Raw genomic sequence first — 20,084 nt, forward strand, 5'->3', positions numbered from 1 at the left:
TACCATTGCATCAAATCATAAATTAGAATTCAAGAAACAATTCAATAAATGCAAAAGGATGATTTTTAGTTGTGATTCATAATTTGATAGAAAGATAATTTAACTTAAACCCTTGGCTGTCCTTTCATACGCAAATTAGATTTTAAAACAAAATCATTCAAAAATCATAACACATCTAAGTAACTGAATCATAAAACTGAAATAAGAAATATTGGATCAAAACTATGCTAATTTATACAAAATTTAACCAAAGTGTACTTAGCTTGGTATGGGGGCCCTCCAACCTTGCCTTGTACACCTGAATAACTCTTCAACTACAACTAACTTAATAGAGTATCCACAGCATGAACAGCAAATAGAACAGTAGAAATGATTCTTCAAATTATCTCAAAAGTCTCAAATAATCTTAATACAAAATTACACACTTCTCCTTCACACATTTAAATAGTCCATAAACTCTGTTTAAATAAGAAAATCACAAACAAAGTTTGCTATAATGGCTCTAACAACCTTATCAATCATAATCCATCCATACAGGTCAAACTCATCATGTCTGGTTCACAAAATAATAAATCTGCCCCTTTTTACTAGTGATTCCTGAATGACAGGTCAAGTTTGACCAGCGTTGACCAGGCCTGTTTTTGCTCAGATTGACTAAACTAATAGGCGTTCCTTCATCTGTGGTTCTCAATATTTCCAAATATACGCTCAGATATCGCCCAAGTGTCCTGCACATATGTATTTAATGGAGATATTACGGGAAGTTTTAATGCAGTCCAAATTTACTCTTAAAACCTAATTTTTACAAAAATTTCCAAAAATTGAAAAAACTTAATCTAGATACTTGAATATGCAAGATAGGACTAAAATGAGGCATATATAGGTGAAATTGAATGGAATATGGTGGTAAATAAATAGATTTAGGAAGGCAAAAATGACCAAAATTGAGGACCAACAGTATGGGAGAAGGCTATGCATAAATTTAGTTGGATGGGGGTGTATTGTAAGAGTTATAGAGTTAATTAATAGAAGGAAATCAAAGTATAGAGGAATAAAATCAATAGATTTTTATTTTAAGCATGTAAGAATCGTCTAAGTCATATAAGTTTCCATCATAGACCTTTAGAATTGAAAAAAAACTAATACATATAAACTAATCCAAGAAAAATATATATATGTTTAAATTGACAAAAGAATGTTGACAAGAAAACCATGTTTAAACTCAAGTAAAATAATCTAGCCTTCCTAAACTTTAAAGTCCATTTTTTGATCATTTATCAACCAAAGTATTGAGTTCCATGTAAACACAATCTAAAGAAGTGATCAAATATAGCTTGACACTTTTTCTCATTTCTCAATAATGCATTTTATGCATAGACCATTAATATGTAAATATATGTAAAAATTTGACATAAACATGTTTGTAAAACTAATAAAATTTCATCTCAACCAAATTCTTCATAAGACAAGTTCTTATAATGTTTGACTTTGACACATGACATACTAGGTGCAAGCACAGGAAGACAATGTTTCTACAGCACACAACATATTGAGTTGTTATCCAAGGGAAGATAAACAATAGATATTTTCTTAGTAAGGCATGCCTCCAGTGGTCCCATGAAAACATATTTATTATCATTAACTTCCCCAATAAGACTTTTTTAAAGGTAGGTTAATTTCTAAGAAACTTGCTTCCAATATTATTGATAAGATTTTACAAGAAACATTTAGAGTTAAGTGAGTTCTTGTTAACTTTCTTTTGACAAAAAAAATAATCAATAAATAAATAAATGGAATTGAACAAGTTACACTCATAAATAAATTAGATGAAATTTTGATTGAAATCTCTCAAAAATCCAATATATGATATAAAAAATGTATGTGAATACTATCATATTAGACCAAGTACTCTGAAACGTTATAAAAATCTTTAAAGTTATATAAAACCCTTAAAATTACAAAGACGTAAATTCCATTCACAAGTTAATAAAAAATTATAAATTAAATTTTTACCTCTTTCTTAATAATTATTAAACAATATTATTAAATTAAATAGTGTAAATTTAATTTTCTTTTTTATAATAAAATAATTTAAAAAATTACAATAAAAAAATTTAAATTTAATTGTGAATATTTTAAAACTAAATATATTTATTTATTTAATTATTATTATTAGAATAATTATTCATTCATAAATTTAATTAAACTATTATATTATTTAATTATTTATAATTATTAAGAAATTAATAACTAAACAATATAATTATTTTTATTATTAAAATTCATATAGTATTTCTACTTAAAAAACATGCTAAATATAATAAACTATTGTATTTTTCAATTATTTATAATTATTAAAAAATTAATAACTAAAAGATATGATTATTTTTATTATTATAATTCATATATTATTTCTACTAAAAAGACAGGCTAAATATAATAATAACATAGTTATATTTTGGTTTCATGTTTTTAAAACTAAAATTCTTATTAAAAAAAATATATTACACAAGATTTATGAAACCTCCTCACATATTTTCAAATATTTCATCATAAAAGTTATCACACATATTTTCAACCAATTCATTCTTTTATGGAAAAAAAAAAAAAACTCAAACTCTAAACCACGTTAAAATATTTGTTTTTGTTATAAACAACAACCATAACAAATCATATAAATTGAATATTAATTAATGGATAATCCAAATAATAGTTAAATGTTTATTATCATAAATATATCTATGTTTTTTTATTATTTGAAAATTATATATATATATATATATATATATATATATATATATATATTATTTGAAAATTATAAATATTATGATTTTGGAAGAAAAATTAAAACAACTTAGGATTACAAACTTGTATCTATCTTGGAAAGAGTTGTGATGGTGGGAAGACATTCAAGTATAATTAGAAGTTTGATGGGTTTAATAAAAATTTTAAAACATTGCAAACTTGTATCTATTTTGGAAAGATCTTAGTGTGAAACTCATATTTTTTAAAGCTTTCCTTTTCCTAGATTTTGTAAGAAATTAGTAAACAAGTAAATTTTCGAGAGGTCATAACTTTGAAAATATGGGAGATGTGTATCGATGTTATTTTAAGCAAAATTCTCTTGTAAATGAGACCATAACTTTACAAGTCAAAGAGATATGTATCAATCATATTTTAAGCTAAATTCTTGAGCAAAAGAAATTCTTTAAACTATTGCAAAATTCCATCTATTTTAGAAAGAGCTTAGTATGAAACTCATGGCTTGCAAAAGGTTTCCTTCTTCTAGATTTTGTGAGAAACCAAAAAACACAAATTTTATAGAAAATGAGATCATGACTTTGAAAGTATGGGAGATATGTATCAATATTCTAAGCCAAATTCTCTAGCAAAAGAGACCAGAAATTTAAAAGTAGGGGAGATATGTATAAATAGCATTTAAAGCGAAATTCTCTAATAAACCAAACCATAGCTTTAAAAGAAAAGGAGTTATGTATCAATGGTGTTTTAAATTTCCAAGCTACACCTTAATTTCATAACCTTGATTACTATAAGTACTATTTCATTAAAAAATAAAAAAATTTCCAAGCTGCACCTTAATTTCATAACCTTAATTATTATAAGTATTAAGCTACACCTTAATTATTAATTCCTTAACCTTAATTATTATATTATTAATTCCATAACCTTAATTATTATATTAATTCCTTAACCTTAATTATTATATTATTAATTCCTTAACCTTAATTATTATATTATTAATTAAGGTTATATTAATTCCTTAACCTTAATTATTATATTATTAATTCCATAACCTTAATTATTATATTATTAATTCCATAACCTTAATTATTATATTATTAATTCCATAACCTTAATTATTATAAGTATTAAGCTACATCTTAATTATTAATTTCATAACCTTAATTATTAATTCCTTAACCGTAATTATTATATTATTAATTCCATAACCTTAATTATTATATTAATTCCTTAACCTTAATTATTATATTATTAATTCCATAACCTTAATTATTATATTATTAATTAAGGTTATATTAATTCCTTAACCTTAATTATTATATTATTAATTCCATAACCTTAATTATTATATTATTAATTCCATAACCTTAATTATATTATTAATTCCATAACCTTAATTATTATATTATTAATTCCATAACCTTAATTATTATAAGTATTATTTAATTATTATAAGTATTATTTAGTTATCCAATGTATACAATGCAAATCCATTAACTCAATGAAACTAGAGCATCCCCTCACATGCTCCAATTCATGGCAATACGGGATTTTGAAGCACCAAAAGGATTTTATAATAGCCAATGTGGGACTATGAAGATTCTTATTAACACAACTTCAATCAACCCTGAAAACACACAACCACTAACTAGGGTATAAGATCATAAGATACTAACATAACAAAATATAAAATTTGTAATCAGTTTCTTGTTATCCATTACAAATGAAATTGCTCAAATCAACAGTAAAAGGTATGAAGGAATTGACAACCCTGAAATTTTGATCACCAATTGATCAATCCATTTCACTCATGTGCCTCGACTCTAAGCGTGTTTTTTCCATGTAGTCGTTACTAATCTTTATCACAGCAACCATTGACCATAGATTTGCTCATAGCGCTTTATTATCCTTCATCGCATCACGTCTCGTAATGGTCTATTGTATGCACTCTGAAAATAATTATGTGCAAACCGCATGTGGAATTAATGTGTTTTCTCACATTATCGGTATACAAGTCTATCACAATATTCATACATATTTTCTAGCGCTTGTGTTAATATATAACCTTAATGGAATATTTAATAACTTCCCACCGTTGATGTGCAACAACATTTTAATACGTTATCCATTACATGCTTTGATGCAGCCTCCTTTAACATGATTTTCATATCCTTTCACATGGTGTGACTTGTTGTAGCGTTGACATACATATTATTTGTGACATTGCATACATTGCATAATATTTGTATGATAGAGCACCTTTTATTGCATAGTTTCATCATAGTCTCCAAGTGAAGGTATTCCTCAAAGAATTATCCTGAAGTGCGCAAAAGTGACTAAATAGCCTCTTCATCGCAGTCCTAGTGCATCGCTCAAAAACTTACAGCCTTACATGTATTTGATATAATATTCGTCTCTTGCATATATAACCTTTTTCGATTTATGGTTGTTCATCTTCAACCCAATTTGTCTTCACTTGTCGCACATTGCCTTGATTGAAGACGAATCGACATCACATCAAACTGCGACTGATGCGATGTGGCTACAATCACTGATTGTGCTTTTGCAGAGGTGAGAGCTTTAGTAGTAGGAGAGTCAAACTTTCTTGCCTTAAATTGTGCTATTGCGATTGCACTCATGCCCGAATACCTCTTGTCGCATTATCGCATTTTAATGGTATAGTGATAGGCTAGCTACCTCACTATCATGCAATTTTGCAATTATTCATTGTTCGCCTACCTTCAGTCTTCTTTGCATTCCATTGTTATATCCTTTTATCACCACCTTTGTTTCGTATATCGTGGCCCCCTTTCCCTTATCGCATGTGCTCTAATATATAGTTTCATTGTGTCATTTGTGTATCTTCAACCAGACCTCCAATGTGTTTGTTTGTGTTATCTTCATCTCCTTCCAATATAGTGTTATGTTTTCCAACGCGGTGTTGTAAATTCTTTTATAGTGCATTGTATTCTTCCCTGCTTACAATATATTATTCCTTGATCGTATTGTCTTACGATTGTTTTCATATCCTTCAATGGAATAATACATTACCGCAACCCCAATGTCTCATCATCTGTTGTGTTGTATTGTATCCACTCATCGTTGCATTTAATATATTGTTTTCGCATTGCTTTGACATAGGAGTACGCGATCTCTAACACGGTTTTTCAATGTTCATGTGTAATCTCTCAGTGCATTGTTTTACCCATAGTCTTTCTCGTATTGTTGTTATAGTCTTTTGCCTTTTATGCAAAAGGATTTTATGTCTCTTCAACGAACCACCCTTTGGCATATTCCTTTCAATGTGTTTGATATTATCATCTCTTATCTTATTCTTATATTGTAGTTTGATCGCATTTCCAAGCATACATTTTGACATGGTATTATTTGTTGGGAATAATGCTTAATTAGTTATGTAAATTTCTATTTAGTGTTCTCTACAAAAATAAGGCAGCAAATTGTTAGCTGCAGTAGTGCTGGAAAATAAGGCAGCAAATTGTTAGCTGTAGTACTGCTGGAAATTAGCTGTAGATTGATTGCAGAGTTGATTGACAAATATTTTAGTAATAGTTTTAGTATTTAAGAATGTAGTTTATAGTTGAATTAAATATATGAGATTTGCAGCATTTGTTAGCTCACATAGTCACTGTGTTTTTAATTGTTTTATCTTTTATATGTTTTTTTCTTCATAGTATTGTTTTCTCATTTGGCTGGAAATAAGTCATTTCATATTCTACATGTGGTTTCATATTCTACATGTGGTATCGGAGCAGGTAAAATTATTTTGGGTTAAAGCTATATTGTTGGAATTTCGCCAAAGTTAATCATGTCGAATTCTAACCAGATGCTAGTTCCAGAATTTGATGGTAACGATTATGATTATTGGTGCATTAAGATGCTAACCTTTTTGATTGGAAAAGATTTGTGGGAGATTGTTGAATCAGGATATGAAGAGCCAGCTGATTGGAATGCTCTTACAGCCAATGAAAGAACAACAAGAAAGGAAGCAAGGAAGAAGAATGCTCAAGCTTTGTTTCACATTCAGATAGCTCTTGATAAGAGCTTATTTCCAAGAATATCTAGAGCAAAAACTGCCAAAGCTGCGTGGGAGACTCTACAAGAAGCTTACCAAGGTAGTGATCAAGTTAAGGTGGTCAAGCTTCGACATTGAGGCGAGAGTTTGAGAATTCGAAAATGCAAGAAGCTGAAAGTATCAGTGACTATTGTGTGAGAGTCAAAGATGTGGTCAATAAAATGGCTACACTTGGAGAAGCTGTAAGTAATGAAGTTTTAATTAAAAAAGTATTGAGATCTTTAACACATAGATGGAATCATGTTGCAATAATCATGGAAGAAAGTAAGGATTTTACAAAACTACAGTTTGATGAATTGGTTGGATCTTTGATGTCTCATGAAGAAAGATTGAAGGAAAGTTTTGAAGCTGTAGAAAAAGCTTTTTCCTCTAAATTACAAATTACAAAGAATGAAGATGCAAGTAGCAGCAATACCAAAAGCTATCAAGGTCAAGGTAAATGGCAAAGCCAAAATTATTCAAGAGGTAGAGGAAGAGGTGGCTCAAGTGAAAGAGGTAGTTTCAGAGAAAGAAGTAGAGATAGATTTGATAAGAGAAATGTTCAATGTTACCATTGTAACAGGTATGGTCACTTTGAAAGAGAATGCAGATTGAAAGAAGGTAAAAATGCTAATTATGCTCAAGAAAGTGGTGAGTATCCTCAAGATCACTTATTTATATCTTATGCCAAAGGTGAAAATACTAGTAAAGATGTTTGGTACCTAGATTCTGGATGCTCTAACCATATGACAGGGAATGAGAAGTTGTTTTCAGCAAAGGATGGAAGTTTCAAATCCAAGATCTAGCTTGGTGATGATAAATCATTGGAGGTTGCTGCCAAAGGAGCTATGGAGGTCCAAACAAAAGAAGGTATAAAGAGTATTCATGACATTTATTATACTCCACAATTGAAGCATAATTTGTTGAGTGTTGGACAGCTATGTGAGAAAAATTATAAAGTAGTCTTTGAAAATAAGACATGTACTATCTATGATAAGAATAAGGGAAATAGGGTGATCACTGTTGTGCCTATGACAAGAAATAGGATGTTTCCCTTGAGGTTTGATGAACATAACAGCAATCTTGCTAATATGGCTTATGAGGATTCAAGTTGGTTATGGCATCTGAGGTATGGGCATTTAAATTTTCACAGTTTGAAGTTTCTAACCTCACATGCATTAGTTTTTGGTTTGCCCAAGGTAGAAGAGCATAAGGAGGTTTGTGAAGGATGTGCTAAAGGAAAGCATGCAAGGGAAAGGTTTCCAAAGGGAAGTGCATGGAGGGCTCATTACCCACTTCAGCTTGTTCATTCAGACATATGTGGTCCTATGCAGACTAAGAGTTTGGGTAAGTCATCATATTTTATCACTTTTATTGATGATTACTCACGAAATTGTTGGGTATATTTTTTGAAGGCCAAAAGTGAAGCCCTGGATACATTCAAGAAGTTCAAAGCCCTTGTAGAAAATGAGAGAGGGTGCAAGATCAAATGTTTGCGGACTGAACGTGGAGGAGAATTCTGCTCAAAAGCTTTCCAGAGTTATTGTGATATGAATGGCATCAGGAGGCAGCATACTACAGCATACACACCCCAGCAGAATGGCACAGCTGAAAGGAAAAATCGTACTGTGGTTGAAATGGCAAGATGCATGCTACAAACTAAGGGATTGAGCAACACTTATTGGGGAGATGCAGTTGCTACAGCAGTATACATCCTCAACCGTAGCCCCACCAGTGCATTGAAAAATATGACTCCTTATGAAGCTTGGTATGAAAAAAGGCCTAATGTTAATCATTTCAAAGTTTTTGGTTGTTTGGCTTATGTGCATGTACCTGATCAGAATAGAAAAAAGTTAGATGCAAAGAGTGAGTTATGTATTTTTATTGGGTATAGTGAGACAAGCAAGGCTTATAAATTGTATAATCCTCTAACTAACAAGCTTATTGTCTCAAGAGATGTAATTTTTGATGAAGGGGGAGTTTATGATCATCAAAAAGGCCATGTTGAGAAGACAAAATCTGTTTTGAATGATATAATTGTTGATAATGATAATGAGCAGCCAACTAATGTTTCTATAATTAGTGGCTTAACTCCACCAAGCAGCGCTTCATCAATTTCTTCAACATCAAGTTCAAGTCCAATTTCTTCTCCAAGTTCTACAAGGAAGGTAAGAAGATTGAGTGATATTTATGAGAGGAGTGCAAATCAAGCACATGAAGAAAGCCCAATAGGTGAGATAGTCAATTTTGCTTTATTAGCTAAGGCTGAATTTGAACCATCATGTTTTGAAGATGCATGTACTAATGAGGTTTGGATGCAAGCCATGCAAGAAGAGATGGATTCCATTCAAAGGAATGACACTTGGAAGTTGACAGAGCTTCCACATGACAAGGAAAAGATTGGCACCAAATGGGTCTATAAGACTAAATTTAACAGTGATGGGAGTGTTGAAAGACACAAAGCAAGATTAGTTGCTAAAGGATTCACACAGAAGTATGGAATTGATTATGAAGAGACATTTGCACCAGTAGCAAGACAAGAGACCATTAGAATGTTGATTTCATTAGCAGCTCATAAAAAGTGAAGCATACATCATATGGATGTGAAAAGTGCCTTCTTGAATGGGTACTTAGAAGAGGAAGTATATGTGGAGCAGCCACAAGGTTTTGAAGTGGAAGGAAAGGAGAATAATGTCTACAAGTTGAAGAAGGCTTTGTATGGCCTTAAGCAAGCACCAAGAGCGTGGTATGCAAGGATTGATGGATACTTTCAGGAAAATGGCTTCCAGAGAAGTAAGAATGATCCTACCCTTTACTACAAACAAGAAGGTATTGATATTTTAATCATAAGTTTGTATGTTGATGATCTATTGTATATGGGTAGTAGTTCTAAGATGAGTGATAAATTCAAAGCTGCTATGATGAATGAATTTGAGATGAAAGATCTAGGCATCATGAAATATTTTCTAGGAATGGAGGTTTATCAAAGTAGGGATGAGATTTTCATTTGTCAGACAAAGTATGCACAGGATATGCTAAATAAATTTGATATGCTTGATTGTCATCCATCCCCTACTCCAAGTGCTCATGGAGAGGTATTATGTAGAGATGATGGTGCTGATTTAGTTGATGAGAAAACTTACAGAAGTATTGTGGGGAGCTTGATCTTTCTAACCCACACAAGGCCTGATATTACATATTCAGTTTCACTTGTTTCAAGGTATATGACAAATCCATCTGAAATACATATGAAGGCAGCCAAGAGGATTTTAAGGTATGTGAAAGGCACTCTAAATTTTGGTATTCATTACTACTCTTCTGAAAAGTTCAATCTTGTTGGATTTAGTGATTCAGATTGGGGAGGTAGTCTTGATGACCGTAAGTCCACATCTGGAAATTGTTTCTCTTTTGGTTCTGGTTTGATTACATGGAGCTCAAAAAAAAAAAGCATTGTTGCCCTCTCATCCACAGAAGCGGAGTATGTTGCAGTTACTTCAGCAGGTACACAAGCTCTTTGGCTCAGAAAAATTTTGGAAGAAATTGGAGAAAAACAAGTTCAGCCTACAGTCATTTATTATGATAATGTAAGTGCCATCAAGTTAGCAAAGAATCCATTTCATCACAGCAGGACAAAGCATTTTGACCTCAAATATCACTTCATTAGAGATTTGGTGCAGAAGAAGGAGATTGAATTGAAGCATATAAATACTCAGCATCAACTAGCAGATATATTCACTAAAGCAGTTGCAAAAGATCAGTTTTTGGCATTACGAGATAAGATAGTAAATCCTCATTAATCATTAAGGGGGAGTGTTGGGAATAATGCTTAATTAGTTATGTAAATTTCTATTTAGTGTTCTCTGCAAAAATAAGGCAGCAAATTGTTAGCTGCAGTAGTGCTGGAAAATAAGGCAGCAAATTGTTAGCTGCAGTAGTGCTGGAAATTAGCTGTAGATTGATTGCAGAGTTGATTGACAAATATTTTAGTAATAGTTTTAGTATTTAAGAATGTAGTTTATAGTTGAATTAAATATATGAGATTTGCAGCATTTGTTAGCTCACATAGTCACTGTGTTTTTAATAGTTTTATCTTTTATATGTTTTTTTCTTCATAGTACTGTTTTCTCATTTGGCTGGAAATAAGTCATTTCATATTCTACATTATTGTAGCCTTCGTCATGGTATTATAACCTTTCATTGCAGCTTCATAAGATGGTATTATTGCACTGTTTTACATAACCTCCACTGTATAATTTCCGTCGCGTGTGTTACATGCATGTTCTTCCAATGCATGGCTTTATTTTCAATCTTTCAACATTTGACATGGTCTGATCGCAGACATTTAACCTAGCCACTATTGCATCGCATTTTCATAGCATCCATTGTCTTCATCACAACTTTGATCACATCTCCATCGCATCACATATTTATGAGCCTTATCGCAGTGCAGTGCCATAACATCCATTAATCGTATACCCTTAGTCTTCAATAGCATGCATTATTATGGCTTGATCGCAATTTTTTGTTGCATTCTTGTGGTTGTCCTTATACAAGCAATCGAAATCAGTTTGTCCAACTTCGAGACGGCATCAAGCCTTTTAATAGCACTCTTGTGATCTCCCAATCCATAACTAGACAAATGGTATGCATTCACAAGTTGTATCTCTATCATGTAGGATGTCTTTCGATGCCTCATAATATGTCATCCTCCAACACAACTTTGGGTATGTTCTTATTGTTACTTTCTCATAGTCTTTCGTATACAAAAAATTGCAATGTATTGTATTGTATTTTGTTCCCAACACAACTCGAATATATTATCTGCAACTTTGTAACGCAATGTTCAAACTTGGTATCTGACGCAACCTTGCAACAAATTATTCATTACTCCTTTCAATGCATTGCTTATAGTTCCTTTGCCACGCATTGTTTTGATATTTGACCCAACGCTTTTGTATTATGGTATTACCTCCATTGTATCTTTGGACATTCAACTTAGTCTCCGTTCCTGGTAGTGCTTAATATACCTTGAACAACAACTCTTAATAACCTTATTGTGGCCTCGAAGGATAATGAACATTTATGTTCTATCATGGAGAGGAAATCTTCCTGAGCCCCATTCTAGGCTCTTGTTACCATGTCCTCATGAAATTAGGGTTTGCAAAATTCCCATGTTTATTAGGGTTTTATGTTTCCTTGATATCCTAAGTTGTCCATCTATGAGATTCATGTAAATAGGTGTTTCTTCACACATTGGATTCTTTGGTGCTTGCACCTTGTATGGACTACCATCATGATAAGGTTTCCTTTTGGGCCTTGTGCCTTGTATAGGTGGCCGCCCATTGAATAACGTTTGTCCATAAGAAGGGACAATTCCAAATTTTTAATGATTTCTATGAGCAAGGCAAAGATGAGTTGTTTGCAACTTGAATATTGAAACCTAGGATGCACTCTAAATAAAGATTGCAAGCATTAGCTTCAAGAGAAACCCAAAAGTCTAAACGTCCAAATGATTTGCAAATATAAATGAGAGAGATGTTTCTAATGTCCTCTCTTGAAACAAGTTTAATGCATAATGTGACAGTTTGAAAACCTACTCCTTAGTTCATGACAATGATATATATATGCTCTCTTCCTTATTCAAGACCAAAGACTTATGAGGATTAAATCTTGCATTGTAATTGAATCCCTTTAAAACAAATTATATGCAATATCCAAGAAGTGTTAGAAGTTGCATGGATTTAGAAAAAACCACTTGAATTTGAAAACCAATTCAATATTCAAGCACATGGCATTTATGTAGAACACAATCTCCAACAATGATGATGCAACTAGCATGACTAAAAAAGGCCATGAAATGTTAATGAAATTGAGGCTTGAATATGCAAACTAGGGCATGATAGTCAAAGGTGAAATATGGTCAACAACACATGATGTATGCCTATAATTTACAAGGCCTACCATGCATATATGAAGCTTGAGGGTGCATGAGGCTTAAATGCACCATTAGAGCAGCAAATTCCCTAAACCCTAATGCAACAATAAGATTAAGATCCAAGATGAATCAAGGAAAATATATACAATATGAATTGTGCATGCATAAGAAACCATAGGATTTAATGACATATAGGTCATTGAAAGATCTAACCAATTAATACAGAGGCATACCTATTTATGACCTTGAAAAGCGGAAGGGAGCCCAAAATTTGGGTGGTAGGCAAAAAAAATTGGGTGTTGTTATAGCAACTAGAACAATACCATAATCAATATCTTAAAAGGGAGTATACAATCATGTCTTGGTGTAAGCATGGAGCTTTCTAAGAATAAAATAGCAGTTTGAGGAAGTGGCAAGGAAGAAGCGCCCAAACAATGGTGCATAGACACTATAACTTTTGCAAAAAGAATATGTGAAAAGGATGTTTTTACGAAGTCCCATGACTTGTAAATTTGAAATCATAATTAACATAATTTTTAGACAACCTATGGAAGAGCGTAAATTAGTGGCAGATTGGTTGGATTATGTCTTGGTTGAAAACCAACCTTTACATAATAGTTGTAGAATGGGAATAGCAATGGCCAAGCAAGAGGTCATGATATTTCTACAAACTTATGGCAACCACCAAGGGAAGGAGGTAATATATTGAAAATGAGGCTAGTTGCAAAGGATTGCACCAGCAAAGTGAGAAGAACACAATAAAGCAAGGTATGGGACCCTCAAAAATTAGGATAGGAGCAAAACAATAAGAACAAGCCCATGACCAGCAACAGCACAAAGTTTGGGACCTTCAAGGACTTCAACAAATTAAAGACCTATGACCAAAAAGTCATAAATTTTCTACATAAGGAGTCTGATGTAGGAGCATCAACCCCTAAGCGAACCACTTTTCCTAGACCCAAAGGGGTCATGACAATTTTCTCAAAGGGGAGGATTCCCTCTAATAAAATTTGTATAAAATCTAGAAATAGGAAAATTTTCATGTAAGTGCAAGTGGCTAGATTCTAGAGAGTTTCTAGGTTGTTTGGAAGTTTGATGAGCTAGCACTTTTGGCCATATGACCGTCTTTCCCTTTCTGCAATGGTGTTCTAATAATTCATTGTAGCATTTATAGAAATCTGGGATTTAATTACATGGAGTGAATTGATAGCTTATTGGACTATGGATCAAGTTTACAATTACCTGCAACAATTCAGTGATGATTTAGCACCTCATCATTTCATCATTATTCATAGACCTCTCTCAACTACAAAGTCATGAGTTTGGAGCTCAAGGCCTATAAGTAACGCTTTCCGAGTTTGTATTCCTTGAATTGATAGGAAGACCAAGCTATTGCAACACCTAGGTGAAGGATTGAGGTTATTTAGAGTGTATTGGGAAATTGATTACAGGACATTGCAAATTATGTAGTAAACATCTTGTAACGATTATAGGAACAAAATTCCTGTAACATTGAGATCTAACATAATGAATGGGGGGACTTTGTACGTTGAAAAGGTTAGCAAGAACCATTTTCATCACCATCATTAGGTATTGATGCATGAGCATTCAGCTCAACAATATCATTGTATTTTAGTAGACATAGGGGGTCTTTTGTTTCCAAGGAAGTTGGTTTCCTATGTTTTGAATTAATGTAATTATTAAGGTTTTGGGTGATTTTAATGAGAGAAGCTAGAATAGGGATTTAATTAAGTATAGTGAGGCATATTTGTAAATGTTCTTGAATGTAAGAGAACATGAGAGAATCAGAATAGTTGAGAGATTTGAGAATTAATTGTAAAACTTAGATTAGGAGTTAGTTCATGATTTTGTGGATTAGAGAGGATCCTTAGAGATAAGGAAGAGATTTTAAGATTTTGTTGAGAAGGTTATGGATCTAAACCAGGAATTGGTTGTAGAATCCTTTTGTATAAATGTAAGTCTAAAATGCATAGTCAGGGGTTAGCTAGTTAGTCAGTCAGGTCAAGATTTAGATAGGTTTGATTGTAAGCCTACGGCAGGTAGGAAAACAGAGGCCACTGATTAGAAAATCAGGCCAGAGAGACAGAGAGTCTCATTATGTAATCATTTGTTTATATATATATATATATATATATAGAGAGAGAGAGAGAGAGAGAGAGAGAGAGATTCTTAAATTGTGTAAGTGTGTGGTTTGAGTAATTGAATGATAAATTGTGTGTGAATTAGAGGTTCTGCATAGTATATGTATGCAGGTGGAGTTTGGGTAGAACACAGAGAAGAAGTGAGGATGAAGGATCGTGTCAGATCGTTGAATCTGATTGAAGGATCAATGTGAAGTTCAGGAGTGACAGTGTTTAAGAGTACGCGGAGTTAAATCAAGAGGGAGTTGTGTTGCAGAACAATCAAAGACCAGAAACCCTGGAGGAACCCGAAACCACAGAGAACTTTGAGAAACCACGTAAAGGCGAAGAAAGTAAAGGCACGAAGGAAGGAAGTAAACGTGCACAGGAGCCATCGGATTGTTTAGATAGACGGATATTAATGGCGGAGAAATAGATCTGGATCGTTAGATCGACAGATCTGTTAGATTGACGGTGATCAGCAACTGCAGGGGTAGGAGAGTACGGATTTCCTTGATCATGGTTGAAGTCTCGCACTCGCTCCTAGCCGTCGATCTCATATTCAACCTCTTAGATCACAGTCAACTACGGGGGTTAAGGCCGTTTTAATTCATGTGCTAGTTGAAGTCCCGCAAACCATAGATTTGATGGCCTCTTATATCCAATAGATATCAGGTCATAAAGTGATCGAACTTTAATTTCAAAATCAGACCCGAACATTTATACATCAAGGATTTATATTCCTTATTGGCTTCGTAAGGGCGGTTAAATGTTGCGCAAGATTCCCGTCCGATATCGTTGTTAACCATTGGATCAAAAGTACCTTGATCAACGGTGGAGGATCACCGATTAGGTTGGGTGAATCATCAACTGTCGGATTGAAGGGTGAGATCAACGGTGGAGATTGAAGCTGATAAGGCTTGGGCCTGAGCGGACCTAAGAAGTTTATCAACGCAAGTTAAGTGATTTGAGTTCCAGCGGATGAATGGGTTTAAGTGGCGATACGACGCGACAGTCAATGGAGTGAAATCAACAGTGGAGGCTGAATGTGATAAAGGTGAGAGTCGGAAAATGTGCAAGGTCGTGGAATGGCGGAAAGGTATTATGGTTTAAGTTGGGTTTTACCAAACTCTAACCATGGTATGGTTAAGATGAGTGGATATTAAGAATTAACCAAAGGTTAAGAAGGGTTGAACAAATTTATGTTCAAAAGGATTAATTAAGGTTAAGACTATGGACAGTTAATTAAAACATTTCTGCATGAGATTTAATTAAGGGGCCTTAAACCTTAATTTATGAAGATTTGACTAGGCAGGGTATTGAAATTCCTGGGACAAATGAGATTATGCATTTTATATGCATATTGTGGGTAAAGTTGGCTTAGGCTGGCATCAAGTATTAGAACCTACAAGAACTAGGAAGAAATTTTATATAGAGAGAGAAGAAATGTGTTACTGCGCCAATTGTAGTGTGTGGTTTTCCAGTGAGGTTGGTGGTCACAGATTTTCCATGAGGCTTCATCCATACCACACATAAGTTGGAGCTCGTCATCCAGGTTACAGTTTGGGCATGTAGTGCATGGGACCCGACCACTATGTTGCACCATTGTGCGAGAAAAGTTAATTTTTGTGAGTAGTTTATCCCTAGTTAGTTTTATATTCAACTGAATATTTATTTATATCTCCAATATCCAATTTTATCACATTCTTCTATTATTAATACGTAGTCCTTGGTAATTCAAGGAAAAAAACTAGATGCTCAATTCTTTATGAGCATATCTCGCTCCCTTTCATTGGACTAATTGCTTGTATCAAACTTCACATGTAACTTAGAAATATATTTTTCACACAACTTGCAACTAAGATTTGTTTGTGTATAAATATCACATACCTTATTATTTACAAATAAATAGTTTTATAAACATTTGCTTATTTTGCATTTAAAAATATGATTTTCCTCATTTGCTATATGATTTTATGTAGTGTCCAACATAAGTTTATTGCATAGTCCACTTCTTGAAGTTTGGACTCTTTTTAGGGCATGTCTTTTACATAGGTTCTTGGAATGTTAATAATGCTTAACCATGTAATGCTTTAAACTATGTTGTAGGAAATGCGCTCCCCCTTCATATCAAGGCCCCAAAACATGTTTGGTATGCACCAAAAATACTTCATGTAGTGTTTTACAGTCTAAATGTTGGAAATATTGGGAGGGGGCAGAATCAGCGTTTCTTTTACAATTGTTATTTGTATGCCAATTAAGATCACTTATAAACAGAACACAAAATGAACAATAACAAAATAAATAATTTTATTAATAAGATTGACGAGGACTCTAATCATCTTTACAACAAATCAAGTACAATAATGCTTCAAGGCTCCAACCCTAGATGATGACTCTAATCTTCAATCAACCAGGCTCTAACATGTATGGTGCGAAGCTCCAACTTGGTCTTTATGAGGCTCCAACTGTGTCTTCCACAAGGCTCCAACCTTGTATTTATGAGGTTCCAACCTCTGAAGCTCCAACCCTCTCCACTGGCACAAGCTCCAACCTGATATTCTTGAGGACTCCTAACATTTAGGGCTCCAACCCTTTGCTTCAATTCTTCAAGACAAGTACAATGGTTTTTCAAGGCTTCCTCAATACCTTCTATAGCAAGCCTTGACAATCTTCAATACCACTCTCAATCAATATTCAAGAATCCTTCTTTTATCAGTGACAACTATAGCAACCATAAAAGGTGTCGCCAATACTCTTCATGATACCAAGCAATTTCTTCTACGTTACTCCATGAGGGCTTCAACCATGCATTAAGGTCTCCACTAATGCCTCTGATTCAGATTCTAAAAAAAAGGTTCTTCAATAATGCTTGCTCCAACAAGATGTTCTCAACATAGATGCCTTGGTAATGCTTTAATATTGTTGCTACACAAGTTCTTCAAAGCAGGTTCTTTCAGGTATTTAATGAGTTGCTCAACAATGTCACCAAGTTTTCAAAGGTCTGCAAGTTGTGGTCAATGTGTGGATCAGTTATGTCCAAACAAAGCCCTTTCAATAATATCTTAAAGTCTACTTTAATGGCTGACCAAGACTTGCTTAGAGAACTCTCCAAATTTTCTTTAAGTCTGCTTCAAGATTACTCTCAACACTTATTCACGGATCGAGGGTATAAGAGAAGTCTCCACAAATGTTGTGCTTGTAATTGCATGACAAATCCAAAACTGTGACTCCAATGAAGATCTACAACAATCTAACACAAGTCTGAAGTATAATCTTCACATGTTTGAAAATATATTTTCAGAGATCACAGGTCTGAAAATAAGTGTTTCTTAAGTATGAACAGAACTCTCTAACGAATCCACAACAATAGCACAGATCATAATTTAGGTTTGTTATCAAAAGAATCCTTTAGAGGTCTACAAAAGAATAGTTTTTTCACAGTCTTGTAATCACAAGTGGAATGGAATCCACTACAGGTTTGCATTGATGTCTAACAACTTATCTCCACAAATCTTCGATCTAAAAGTCAGTCTTCATATATTTCCTCCACAAGTCAGAATAAACAGACATTTACAAGTCTGAGTTCTTTGTTGCTACTAATCTGCGAGATATTTTTATTGAATTTCGTCCTTTCTAGTCCTTCTAGCCTCCTCGCTAATTTTTTGTATATTCTCTCCTATAAGTCGAGTTGGATAATTGGATTTCAGAAGCATAGGCTTGTATTTATAGTGTTTTGCCTCATTCCTATAGAGACAACTTTTGGGGAGCCAACCTAAGTTTCCTTTTTTGTGTAGTCAACCTTATATTAATTAATTTGCAGCAAACAACTTTAATTAGTATATGGCAGATAGCTTTTAATTCATATATGGCATACAACTTTATTGTGTATGGAAAACAACCTTAACTTGTTCTCAAAGGGATTGCCATGTGACAAAGGGGATATACAGTAATATAATCAATTATTGCACTAAGGTTATACGAATGTTTAGCACACCATGTGTATTTCAATAGAGCATCAAATTTTATATGGTTTGTCATGTGATGTATGTGTTGTCGCTCCCAGAGACAACCTCAAATTGCTAACTGGACCAGTGCCTAGGCACATCTAGATTTTGCTTGTCTCGTAAGATTCTCAAGAGATTGGTGACATCACATATACTTTATAAATGTATATATATAAGTGAAATGGATTGGTTCATTCATCTAAAGGAGCAAGCCATGGAGTTTTGGTATTCCTTCACATATACAAATCGCAAAAATATATGCATAAAATAGTGGAGGCCGAGTAGTTCAAGGACTTACAGTTTAATAAGCTTTTGCAGAGTAATGAGAGAGGATAAGGAGGAGTAATTCATCGCATAGAGCTTAAAGCATCAAGAATTCTACCATTAACACATAGAGCTTGAAGCATTAAGGATTTCTACACTTATTTGAGTTATGGGTAGAAATAATGGACAAAAGAGGAGTTGAATGCTATGATTCATGTAGCACAAATTTAAAGATATAATTTCAATGATCCATATAGCCACATGCATTAATAAGTCAATACAAATGAATCTGTGAGGAAGTATGAAATATTTCTAGCAACTATGATTACATGAATTCAGAGAAGAAACATGAACATAATGGGTTTTAACAAAGGGATAACATACTGTAATACTTGAAGGGGGGAATCGCCACTATTTCCTTAATATTCTGAAAGATCTGTATTATAAAGGTATACAGTCTGAAAATAGCATATAGTGTTTTGTTTAGGATTTCTGAACTTTTGTGAAGTGTTGCTTCCCCCTATTTATCTGGAGAGGGGGAGCGTTGAACATTCATTACATCAAAATCATCTGGTTGAGTCTCAACTGTTAGGTTGACTAGCTGTCTCGGCCAGGGATGGCTCTGTAGCCCAAAAGCATTATGAAATATTAATTGCCTCATTAAAGGGTGGCACATTTACAGGATAACAAATCAATCAATTAGGTGAACGATGCTAACAAAATATCTTCATGCCCATCCATGTGATTTCTTCTGGCTCAGGTCGTAGTTTTCTCACGGTATGGCCTCCTGTGTTGCTCAGCCAACTCCTGTCATTTCTACCTTTACTGCTTGAACCATTCATCCTTCTAAGTTAGGAGTGGGCACTATCAATTTCATGCCACAGTACTGAAGCAGAGGACCC

The 20,084-nt window shown here is 33.4% G+C and overlaps 1 protein-coding gene across 3 annotated transcripts in view; it reads right to left on the bottom strand.

The window, feature by feature from the left end:
* Window positions 1–443: 443 nt before the first annotated feature.
* Window positions 444–20,084, bottom strand: part of LOC149226583 (uncharacterized) — a 304,985-nt gene continuing 285,344 nt past the window's right edge. The window contains exon 6 of one of the 3 annotated variants that reach the window (XM_089377528.1): window positions 444–728. In XM_089377528.1, coding sequence (XP_089233654.1) covers window positions 548–728 — 181 coding nt within the window. In that variant the 3' untranslated portion in view covers window positions 444–547. The remainder of the gene's footprint in view (window positions 729–20,084) is intronic. The other 2 variants (XM_089377529.1, XM_089377525.1) reach the window with 2 other exon arrangements.

Source organism: Pinus tabuliformis, chromosome J, assembly GCF_031772625.1.
Source record: "Pinus tabuliformis cultivar Carrire ecotype Pingquan chromosome J, CPIR1, whole genome shotgun sequence".
In the NCBI taxonomy this organism is placed as follows: domain Eukaryota; kingdom Viridiplantae; phylum Streptophyta; class Pinopsida; order Pinales; family Pinaceae; genus Pinus; species Pinus tabuliformis.